Genomic DNA, 12,300 nt, shown 5'->3' with positions numbered 1-12,300 from the left:
ATTTCATTGAATATGAAAAACAGCATAGGTAGATTGTTCACAGTCTGCATTGCTAGAGGAAAAGCCTATGACTTATGGTAATCTATTTCTTGGGAACAGCTATTGAATTTGAATTGTTCCATCTTTTTAAATTGATGGTTTATGAAAGACTTGCAAAATTCACTGGCTTCTTCATATGAAACAGATGCAGTTTAGATTCAAATACTGTGTAAAAAAGAACCCAAACTATAGCAAACGTAATTGTGTGTGACAGAAAATCAGGTGATTCTTTTATTTAGTTATATAGCAAAGAAACTAGAATTTGTATGTTAATGTCAGTGGGATCAAGTGACCCCTCCCCCCCCCAAATTCAGAACAATTACCACACTCCAAAGAGATTTCACCTTATTAAATGAAAAGTAGTAGTTCAAAGTGAGGTCTCATCAAAATGTAAAAGAGTCAGAGGAAAGTAAAATTGATTTAAGTATACGAAAATGCTGTCATGGTGATTTTAATAGTGTGTAAGATGCCATGATAATGTAAGAAATCACATGACATACTAATGAACACATAATACGATTTTCATATAAAAAATACTTTTGATACTAGAAGTTGTAAAACACCATCACTCTTCCCTTTGCAGTGTTGGTTTGGATTCTCCCCCATGAAATGGCACATCAGAGATGGTTGGAATTACTCAACCAAAAAAGGAACATGGTTTTTGTAAGAAATGTTTCGGGTTTTTTGACCACCTCTAGTGAATATTCATTGTAGATGCAACATTTTCAGAACTGTTTCCAGAAAAGAGGTTATTCTTCAATGCTTTGATACAGTATTAATTACACTTTGTTTGTAGTAAAGCAAATGTAAATACTGACTGGAAAGAAAGCACAATGATAAATAACACTTTAAGAAATTAGAATAAGAACATGCAGAATAAGAACAAAGCATTATTCACTTTTAACTTCACAAATTCATAGAATGACTTCTGTTGAAATAAATCTCTAAAGCCCTTTGCTCAAAAGAGATCCAATTAGATCAGGTTGCTTAGGGACTTGCCCAGTCTCTGAGTTTAGAGCCTGAGTTTAGAGTAACCCCAAGGATGGAGATTCCACAACCGCGTGACCTCATACATTCATGGCCTCATGGATAGGACTCTGACTGACACTTAAATCCAGTTGCAGTGGTCTCAAATTCCTTGTTACAAGTCTCTTGTGTGACCTTAGATGATTCAGTTTCTCCATTTGCAAATTTAGAATAATTAATCAATTTCTTTGAAATACAGTTTATATTATTGCTTTATGAATGCTATCTCAACAGCAATTTATTTAAAGATGCCATCATTGCAGAATAAATAAGTATTTCTAGGTCTTTTGTTTCCACCATGGGAAGAAAGAAACTAAAGTAGTAGGCAGGAGCTGCATTTTATATCAGCGAGCAGGATACTTTGAATAGCTGGAGTGGCCTCAACTAGTACAGGCTGCAACTATTGGCACCTTCAACTCTTGGCTTCTTTTTCACTCTTGGTGCTGGTGACATTTAGTATATAGGATGAATAGTTCTCACCCAATACTGACATTCATTTTTTAATGTTCTTGGCATTTAAACTAATGACTGCAGTATGTCAATTTGGGTTACATTTGTCCCAGATTTTATACAAAAATTATCATTTTTTCCGTTCCATTTTGGACTATAGGTGTTTGTAGTCTGTCCAGTATGCCAAACTCTTGGACACCATTCTCATAAGAAACAGTATGTGCCTTTCCTATTTCTGGAGTGAATAGCCTCTGCTTAGAAATTCACAAGGTAATTCATGCTGTGGAGGACAGAGCCATGTTCTCTCTGATGCTTATGATAATTTACATTCTGATCTAATAAAGAGGTAGACAAAAAAATTCCAAAGTAGAGACATCGCATTTTCTGCAGCTTTTGCTTCTGCTGGGATTTTTTTTTAAAGATATTTCCTTGAATTTATTTATGTCTCATAGCAGTCCCATTTTTCCAGATATTTTTGAATCACCATGAATTTACAATGTCATGACACAGGATTTGTAAATTATACTATCAAATCAGAGTGGATTGAGTTTAGCTCACCTGCCACAAATGTGTCTCATTTCAAAGAATACCACTCATTTTTGTTCCCATAGTTTCCCTACAGGCATGGTAGCTTACCACTTGCGTAGTTTAAATTGTGATCTCTGAAATCATAGAGTTCTTAGGTCAAGAATGCCATAGTATTTGAAGTCATGTAGATGCTACTCTTTTATGTTACCATCATTATATATGGCTTTGTCACATACGGTATCTCCATTTGGACGTTGGCAGCTTGAGGAATGACACTCAAGATAAATGTCCGAAATGGGAGGATTTTTCCAAGACAAAGCAGAAAAATTATGTGGTATTCAAAAACTCCAAGAGTAGGAGTACAGGACTGTTGCATTGCTATCTCTTCCTCAACGACCTTGAACAAGCCCAGAGTACCTTCAGTTTCGGCCCTGTAACATGAAGATAATAAACCATCCTTTTCTTAGTGCTGTGAGGCTTCAGCACCTGATCTGAAAATGCTCTGACAATTCATCAAGACTGTAAAACAGCACAGTGTTTATGTGGACTGCATTTGAATGTTTTATTAGTGATGCATGCTGCGCAGAGAGACTGGGGCACCACGTGGAGATACCGTTTTGGGATCCATTCAGCTGCACCAAAGCTGAAGCGATGGCCCTGGACCACCGTCAGGGGCACCGTGCTCAGCCTGGTGGCCCGGGGGTGCTCGGCCTTTGCCTGCGACCCTGTCCGGGGCCTGCAACCCTGCCAGACTGGAGAGGCAGGATGGCAGCTTGACAGACCACCTTCCACAGGTGCCTGTCACCTGCCTCCAGAAGGTCACACTGCGCCTTCTCCAGCAAACGGTGCCCGCCGCTCGGGGACCGAGCCCTGAAGGGGAAAACAGCACAAATAGTGGTAGTCGAAGAGCAGGAATCAGCAGCACCAGACCTCCCTGCAGGGCTGCGACGTCCGGTGGCAGTGGAAGAACGCACCTAAGGCCCAGCAGGGAGTTTCCTCCCCTGCGCCTCGAGGCGAGGTACTTTCCGCTCAGCCCAGGGCACGGCTAACCTTTGCGTTACTCCCACTTTGCCCGAAGAGGTGGAAACTCCGAGCAGAAATTACTCGGGGAGGGTGTGAGGGTGACAGGGGCGATAAAACGCAGGGAGAGCGGCAAGTTATTTCGTGTTTTCTCTTGTTTTTTTTAAGATGAAGCAATCGGCAGTAAAAGCCGACAAGCGGCGACGCCGCGGGAGGGGGGCATGTGCGAGGCACGGGGCAGCGCCAGGGCAGCAGGGCCCGGGCGGCCCCCGGCGCCCCGCGCAGGCCTCACGCGGAGGCAAGGCCGCGGGCAGCCCCTCCCCCCCCACGCCGCCACACGGGGCGAAGCGGCGGCGGCAGCGCGGGGGGGGGAGCGCGCCGTGCCCGCCGCCCCTGCCCGCCCCCGCGGAGGCCGCTGGCCCGGCCGGTGCGAACAAGCGGCGCGGGCCGGCGGCCGCGAACAAAGAGGCTCGCGCGGGCGCGGTGACTTCACCGCCGGGCCCGGCCCCGCCCCCGCCCGCTGCCCCTTCCCCCCCGGCCGGGCCCGGCGTGGAACCTGCCCCGCTGCCGTCTCCTAGCAACGCGGGGACCCGCGGCCCGCGGCGCCCCGGCGGCGGCGGCTGGGGCGGGAGCGCCGGCTCAGCGCCGCCGGCTGCGCTCGGCAGCCTCCCGCGGCCCGCGGCGGCGAGGAGCAGGGCCGGCCGCGGCTCGGGGCGCGACGGGCAGCGCGCGCCGCCCGGCCCCGGCAGCACCCACCTGGCGGCGCGGCGCGGCGCCCCGGCGGGGCTGCGCGGCGGCGGCGGGGCGGCAGCGCGGGGAGGGCGGGGACAGCGGCCAGGCGGCGGCTGCTTTCGGTAGGGAGGTGCGGGGCGGGCGGCTGCGCTCCTGCCGCTTCTCCCCGCGCGGTGCCAAGTGCCTCCCCGCGGCCGGGCCGGGCGGACGGGCGGACAAAAGCCCGTTGTGTGCCGGGCTGGAGGCGGATGGAGGCAGCCGCTCGCCGCGCTCGGCCGGGGCCCAGCCGCCGCCGCCGCCGGCGGGCCGCCCCCTGCGGGGCGCGGGGGGGCGGCGGGCGCTGCCCCTGAGATGCGGCACCCCGCGCCCGCCCCGCCGCCCCGCGCCCTACCTGTGCCGGCCCCGCCGCCGCCGCCGCCGCCGCCCCTCCCCCGGCCCCGCCGCCGCCGCCGCCGCCCCCGCGGGGGCCGGGACTGAGCGCGCCGCGCCGCCGAGACGCGGCCCCGAGGAGAGGGCGAGGGAGCGGGAGCCGAAGAGCTGCCGCCCGCGCCGCATGATGTGGGTGCCGCTGCTGGCGTGCCTCGCCGCGGGGATCGTCTCCGTGCAGAAGTGCCAGCGCGGCCCCGGCCCCCTCCTCGGGGCGGCCCGGCTGCTGGCAGCCGCGCCGGGACTCTGCCAGCGCCGTAAGTAGCCGCGCGCCCGGGGCTGCGCGGGGCTTTGCGCGGCTGCCCGCGCGGGGGGCGCGGCGCGGGCGGCGGGCTCGGTGCTCCCCGGCGCCGCTGACAGCGGCGGGCGCGCCGGCTGCTGTGGTGCCGGTCCAGGTGCGCGCGGAGCGGTACCTGCCGCGGCGCGGAGGGGCCGCGCGGAGCTCTGCGTGGCCGCGACTTCTGCGTGCGGCTGGTGCGGGGCAGTGGTTTAGCACGGGGGTGCTCGGCCTTCTCGGAGCCTTCCCGCGGGGGGACGGGGCTCCGCGGGCGCGGTGGGCTCCTGCCTTACCCCGCCGCCCTTTGCAGACCCCCCCGCTGCGGCACACGGATCCGCGGGGGTCGCCAGCCGCAGATGGGATGGAAACGCTCGTTTTTACATCGCTTACACGGCGCTTAGCGCTGGGGTTTGCAACGGGGAGAGTGAGGGGCAGACTTATCCCCCTCTCAAAAGGGGATAGCGTGTGCGTTGACAGTTCCCTGGCAGACGTCGTAGTGGTGGTGGCAAAGGCTGTGGTAATAGCAGGTAACAGCTCAAACGCAAGCTGAAAGCAGTTCATGCAAATGTACCGCAGATCATACAGCAGTTTGTCAGCCAGATCTATCGTATTACTACCCAAGTGTTTCATAATCGGTCTTACTAACTGATGGTGATCAGAAAAGCGGATCAAGTTGCTAACACCTTTCCTTTTCTTTCTTTCTTTCTTTTTTTTTTTTTTTTTTTGTTTGTCTTTGTGGAGTAAATGCATATTCCAAGTTTCTGCCTGGAGTTAATTTAAAATGTTAAGTTGTAACCTCTAAGATTTATAATGGGAACAATGTATTAGTCTTAAATTCCTTATTGCATGTGTGACAAGTTCGTGTCTAATTCAGCCAGATTTGCCCAATGCTTTTAAGTAACAATGGAATAATTTGTTAACTTTCATAGGATAATTTATTTTGCTTTTTTGGCTTCATATTTTGAGTTCAAAACCAAAGTAAATGTCAATGGGAAAAATAAAAACTAGTATTATTAAATTTCTTTTGAAACATGACATCTTGTATTTAGTGTTCCGGATTATTTTCTATGCAGCGTAATTGAGTTTGAAGGCTAATTGAAACTTGATGGAGAGGGCTGTTCTGTGCCTCAGTGCAATGTGTCCTTGCTCATAACTGTAGCCCCCGGGTGATACGTAGTACAAATATGATTCTTGTTCATAGTACAAATAGTATTCTATCCTGTGAGAAGAGAACGACATAGGTGAAGATCGTGCGTGGGGCTTTTGCTCCAGAAAAGTGCTTGCTCTCTTTGCTATAGTTGATAGTGATGGTGAAGATAAGCGTGAGAGATATGCTGTGGGTTCCACATTTATTGTGTCAGCAGGCAGCTTGTAGCTCAAAGAGACCTTGTTTTTTTTCTCTTTATTTGAAATCTCTGCTAATTCATGAAAGCTGAAAGTTGCACTGAATTCTTTCCTTCATACATAATCACTTTACAGGCTAGAGCCATACTTGAAGCAAAAAGATTGTTTTGTTTTGTTTCCTTGAATGAACACATGAATGATGCTTTGGGGGGAGGGGTGCTTTTTCTCTGGGGATGGAGGGGCTTGCATTAGCTCCATGAGCCAGTGCAGCACCGCCTGAATTGTTTGAACTTCTGCAGGCTGCTCTTACAGAGGCTCTGGGCGGCAGCTGCCTGTGCAGCTATTTGGCAGCACAGCTTTGTTGCACCAGCCACTCCTCTTTGTTTCTGCCTTGACACACCTCAGTGCTGGGCATGGCAGAGAGCATCATGCTGTTCCTGTGCCACCAGCAAGTTCAGTTGATTTATTTGCAGAGCTGGCAGTACCTGTGTATGTGCTGCAATGAATCTCCAGTGCTGTAAGAAAAAAATAAATGTGAATGAATATGAAGTTACTTGGTACATTCATACAGTCTTGCTGGAGAATTTATTGCTCTTCTTATTGAAAAACGTACTGTTTGATTCTACCTGAGTTATTTGCACTGCAAACTGCAGTTTGAGATACAAGTTATTGCTTGGGTGTAAACAGAGGTAGAATTTGTCCCCTGAGTTTGAAGTTAAGAAGAGTACAAAAGCAAACCTCACAACCCTGCAAAGTTGCAAATTAAATGTTCTGTAAGCTCAGATAAAAGGTTAGTATTGCTGCCTTCTACAAAGGCTCCCTTGTTCAGTAAGTCTTACCAAAGGAAATTTGCAGCTCACTAAGCCAACTAAAACAAATACCTGACATAAGAATGGAACTATTTCAAAATTAAATTTGCCTCCCAGTGATTTAGACAGATCCCAAATTTATTATAGAATACTAAAAGCTGAACAGCTAAATAAGTAAACCGATGAGCTGAATAAAAGCTGAATTTTGCAGTGAGACCATGTATATGTTGATCTGTTGTGTAACTACTGACTTGAGTGGAGAGTCAGTTCACTTGGCTTATTCAGATACTAAACAGATAAAAGTCTTTAGTTTATGAGAGCTTTAGCTTTAGATATGAAATATCTAAGACTAAAATACTATGGAATAGCCACACAACAATTCTGTTATGTAGTCAAGGTTGACAAAACTGTAGACCTTTTAAAAGTTGATATTCTCATGTTTTTTAGTGTCATGTGGAAAGACAGGTTAGGGGTTTTAGGAATGTAGAGGGCCTGTGATCATAGCAGGGACAAGTGTTAATTGATTCATCCTAGTAGCATTACTTCTAATGCCAAACATAATTCATAAATGTTCTCTTTTCTGGTTCTTTGGTATTTCACCAGTCTTGTCATATCAGATTCTCATCTGTATTCACTCTAGTTAGAAAGTTTCATAAATCATTATTGTGTCACTTCTCTAAGGAGTAGAAAAAGTCATTCAAACCACCCATGAAAGAAATGTTTTTGAAGAGAGGTGGTCAGGAAATGTTCCTGAAGCAAAAAGAAAAAAAAAAGGGGGGGGGGGGGATAAATGGTATATTTTAGTAGCTTTAGCAGTGTGTTTGCCTGTTGATTTCTCTTTTTCCTGGTCCATTTCCACTTAGGGCTCAGTGGAGCTGTATTGCACAGGATACTCAATATTGAGACAGCTCATTTTTTTAAGTCTTACAACAACAAGAAAAAGAAATCCCCCTTTTTTTTATTTCCTGAGGTTGCGTGGGTGAACTTCTCCCTAAAGTTATTGGACCATCTTCAGGAAAGCCAACCTGAGTGTTTGGGAGGGAGCATGGCTGTAGGGTGTGGTTCTGAGGACCAGGGAAGTAGAGGTTTGCTTATCTGCTGATCCTGTTCTTTCTGCTTTGCCGAAGAAGCATATTATGCCACTGGCACATATAGATTTGGATTTCAGATTACACACTTCTCATAATCTGTTGCATTTTTGTGTGACTCTTCTAGGTTTTTATGTGGTAAGCTTTTTGTTTTGTATTTTATTTTGTTGTATTTGCAAGTTGAATGGAACTGGTGGCTACATGTATTTACAATGTTTCCATACTACAGATGTTTGAGAAGGAATGGTTTTGGGAACCATGGAGAGAGGATGTGGGCAGTTTACCAACTCGAGGAGCAGTAAGCATGCTCTTGGTGCATTGGGAAGGTTGATGGTATGTCATCAAGGACGTGCTGTTGCAGAGGGAAGTAGTGAAGGCATCTTGAAGCTTACAGTCATCAGGAATACTTTTTATAGCAGATTGAAGAAGCAGTAGTTTCTTTTCTGGTCTTTAAGCTTTCAAGGGCCTGAGATGAAACAATAACCAAGCAAGCAGGAGCTATACTCCATTAGTCAAGAGCCCTGAATGAATAAGTTTAATTTTCCTTTGAAGTACAATCTAAGTTTAATTTACCTCTCCAGAGCATCAGTAAGATATCACAATGTGAGCTTTACGGAATGCTTAAGACAGTGAAGAAAATCTTCATCAAATAAACCCTCATGTGGTTGTATGTTCAACAAAAGGACATTAAAACATGAAATCAGTGAGCCTTATAATCTCCCATATACTTCACAAAGTGCACAGATACTGGAAGTATTCTGCAAGTACCTAGAAAGAAGTCCATTGCAAAATAAGAATATGAGGAAACTTTTCATATGAATGACTCCTTCTGAAGATAAAACCACATCAATTCCAGATATTAGTGTAGTATAACAGAGAGTTACCAAACCAAGATGATTTTAAACTGGATAAAAAACAGAAGGATGAGATGTCCGTATTAATTGGACTTTAGATTTGGGACAATTTATTAGTTACTAATCTACAGTGGATGTTGACAAGAAACATGTAATACTATACTTACAAATTGCATAAGTTGACATTGGCTGCTAATATTTATCAAGACTATTGTCAGAAAGTCAGGTTCATCATTAGCATACTTGAAAGTGAGTCGATAGGAGAGACTAGAGATACTACTTCTTTAGGATAATCTGGGCTTAAAAATGTTAACCTCATGGGACAAAAGGAATCTACACTAAATAAATGAGTTATTTTGTTTATGACCAATACCCATATAAAAAATGCCTATAGAAAAAACATATTTTTTTCTAAGTATTGATATAGGTGTCTCTTGGGCAGTGATAGGAATTTAATGAGTCTTGTCCAAATAAGAAGGACAAACAGAATGACTTGGTGACTTCAGCTTTAAAGTTTGTTCAGTATTCCTTAAATACGTTAATGACACTAAAAACACATGCTGTATTTTCAAAAATGATATATGTGAACTATCTTGTGCTTTTACTGTAACTGGTAGTCCAGATATTTTGGTATCAACCTATCTTCTCAAGCTGAATATACTGAAACTAAAATGCTGGAGAACATCAATTCCTTTCTGCTAAGAAACTCTTACCAAACTCTTATGGCCTCAGAGATTCCCCTTTTACTTATGCCTTCCTTTCCAGTGAAATCTGTATTCAAAACTCCTGTGTCTTTCCATTGCTAATTGCTGACTTCTGTCTATCCAGTTGAAAGATGTAATACTTCTTTTTGATCTGCTTAAATAGGCACAATTTATGATGGACAACATAGAATATGGTCTATTATTCTTTTCTAAGCTCTTGAACTTTATTAACAAATAGAAATCATTTTTCTTGGCAGTTAGCATAAATTGACTTGGGCTATTTAGTTTAGCTTTTGGGAAGGAAGTAGGGCTCTAATGAATTAGTTCACTGTCCACTGTAATGGAACCTTTCTTCAAGAAGAAAAGTGAGCATCTTGCCAGCCATTCAGGATTCCCTCTTGTTCTGGTGGCAGAACAAGAATAACCCCTTGAGCAAAATATGTTTCAGGATGATAGGAATTTACAGCATTAGAAGGCTGCCGAAAAAGCAGCTTCTAGCTGAGACTGTATTTGCCTAAGCTCAAAAGTTTGCAAAGCTCATAACTGACTTTTTCTTTATTTCTTTCTATGCTTCCCATAACTTCATTATCATATGCCTGCGGTAATTTCTGCCTACTATTGCCCATAGTGACAGCAATGAGCCTGGAGTATTTATAATTATCGAAAGATATGAAGACAGAGATTTTAACTGTAAATATTGGAGAAGGAAAATGCTCTAGCTTCAGGCAGGTGGGATAATGTTCTTGGAGGCTGGGGTTTTATTGTTTGTAAGGTCCCTCCTCTGACAGTGGACTTCTTTGGGAATCAAATTGTTAGCAGCACTCTGTTATTTGGTTCATATCTTAAAAACTTAGGTATTTTTAGAATGTTGTTATTGTCATAGCTATATAATAAATACAGCTACATGTTATTGTATGGTGGCATCACAAAAGTACTCCGAAGGTCTGATTAAACCAAAAACTGCCCTTTCCCAAAATAAACTCTCATCTTTCTCAGTAACCTAGTGAATTAGGCTAAGTGAATTCCACTTGTTCTTCTGTACTTCAGAGTTAGATTTGTTTCCATTTCATCTTCTCAAGCTGACAGGAGTTAGTACTGTGATAAGGACAACTTGCTTCTTTTAGATGGCATTTTCTTGCTGTAAAGCTGAAGGTTACGTACACCAAGATCATATCTTCTTGTACAGACAGGACTCGCAGGAAGTAGGAAGACTTGAGACAGCTCACACTCTGGCAGGAATGATGAAAAATATCCTAAATAAAACTAATGACATAAGCAAGTGTTCTCTTCCAATCTAAGCAAAACTGTTGAATTGCATTTTGTTTCCAAAATGTTGTGGAATGACTTCAGAACATTAAATATATTACTACCTGTTTAAGATCTTGAACTTGCATATTTGAAGGCTTTCCATTATAAAGCATTTAAACTGCACCTGCAAAACATACACGTGTGAATATTTGTTTGCAGAAACCCAAGCAGAAGCATGCATTCAAACAGTGTATGTGTATAAGCTGTTATAGTTAGTATGTGAGTCTGCATATTTTATAGATTGCAGTCATGATTTATGTAATTTTGGCCCCAAAATTATAAAAACCTAAATGGCTTATAAAAACTTCAAATGGAGGATGGGCAGTATCTGTTCCTAGACAGGTTTGATTGATTGGTATTTTTCTGAATGTTTGTGAGCAATGCATATATCCTGTTTTGGAAGCTAAGTTCTCAGGATTCTTTTGGAAGATATGTGTATTCATTAATTTTTGGTCTGTATATTCAGAAAAGCACTGTAGTTTAACCCACCTACCTTTGAAGGACTCATGCTTCAGATGTTAATCATCAAACTGGATTTTCATAGGCTCTTGTGCTGTGTTATTGTATAATTAATTAAGATATGACAACTTATAAATGTTTATGCATTCAAAGAGCATAAAACAAACAAAAATATCTTAAAAGAAAATCCCAGAAAATGTTTACCACGCTCCATTTGTCTCATGGCCAATAACCATGTTCTAAGACTTAAAATTCTATTGACAAGCAAATTACCAAAATAACAAATACCAAACACTTTGTATTCCAGGATGCAATAACATTTTTAAAATAGCCTTGCTGAGTACATCTTTTTCCAAGACCTGTGCACTAGACTTTACAAGTCATTGAAGAGTGGTGGTTACCCTCTCTGAGACCAGTCCTATCTTTGGTTTAATATTTTTGGGTTTTTTTAATTGTGGCTGTAAACAACATATTATGTGTTCGCTATTTTGTTTTAACCTTGTAATGTCTTCCTAATACATACAAACACACAGTTTTTGGTTTGGGGTCTTTGTTTTGTTTCAGGAAAAAAATGCTGTAAGAGCAAAATTTAATTATCATTTTGTGTTCAGAATTGAGGCACTGATTCCTCTAGATTTTCAACTTTGAGCAGTACTGTCTGAAACATGGAATAATTTTGTTCTAGTCACAGGATATACAGATATAAATAAAATCAGTCAGTTGTTTACACCGCTACAGACTAAGTCAGTTGTTTACACCGCTATGGACTAAGAACCCTCACTGAGGCAGTGAGTGAGGATCAGCAAGCCCGTGGTAACACATCTTGTGAAGAAACAGTTTTGAGTTGTTGCCCCTCCTCTGCGCTGGTTCTGCGTTTCTGAATGAAAATGCAGCAGCAAGCTGAGGTAGTGCTCTTACAAGATAGAAAGCAAGAAGTCGGTGACGGCTAGACATGCAATAGAAAGCTTGACTAGGGAGGAGATGTAGCGTTGAGATCCTGGTTTGAGGAGGTGGAGCTATACTGGCTGATGGGAGATACACCTTGGGCCTGCCTTTTATTCACGGTCAAACTTCTTTAAACAGGCAAAAAATAGTTATTTGGGTCATCATCATCTTAAATTTAGGTAAATACTATATATTATACCCAGGAATATACTGATTATTCTAGGTTATTGGTGTGCTACTTGCTTGTATTGCTTACTAATGCATAAAATAATTAAATTAGCAGTGAAATAT

At 44.0% G+C, this 12,300-nt stretch overlaps 1 protein-coding gene and 1 long non-coding RNA gene across 7 annotated transcripts in view; one reads left to right on the top strand and one right to left on the bottom strand.

Annotated features, from left to right (window-relative positions):
- Positions 1-240: 240 nt before the first annotated feature.
- Positions 241-3,883, bottom strand: LOC135327479 (uncharacterized). Its single transcript, XR_010387648.1, has 2 exons — positions 3,820-3,883; positions 241-2,913 (listed from the first exon to the last, which is right to left on the bottom strand). It is a non-coding gene; the product is annotated as an uncharacterized LOC135327479 (long non-coding RNA).
- Positions 3,884-4,090: 207 nt separating this feature from the next.
- The window catches only part of ITGB8 (integrin subunit beta 8), an 83,671-nt gene continuing 75,461 nt past the window's right edge, over positions 4,091-12,300 (top strand). For 5 of the 6 annotated variants that reach the window (XR_010387646.1, XR_010387645.1, XR_010387644.1 and 2 more), the window contains exon 1: positions 4,091-4,478. Coding sequence is in view for 3 of the 6 variants with exons in the window: in XM_064506331.1 (XP_064362401.1) it covers positions 4,349-4,478 (130 nt within the window). In the remaining 3 variants the exon portion in view is untranslated. The remainder of the gene's footprint in view (positions 4,479-12,300) is intronic. The other variant, XM_064506333.1, reaches the window with a different exon arrangement.

This window comes from Dromaius novaehollandiae, chromosome 2, assembly GCF_036370855.1.
Source record: "Dromaius novaehollandiae isolate bDroNov1 chromosome 2, bDroNov1.hap1, whole genome shotgun sequence".
Classification (NCBI taxonomy): domain Eukaryota; kingdom Metazoa; phylum Chordata; class Aves; order Casuariiformes; family Dromaiidae; genus Dromaius; species Dromaius novaehollandiae.
Note: the sequence above shows the minus strand (reverse complement) of the source record. Positions and strands in the feature narration are given on the sequence as shown.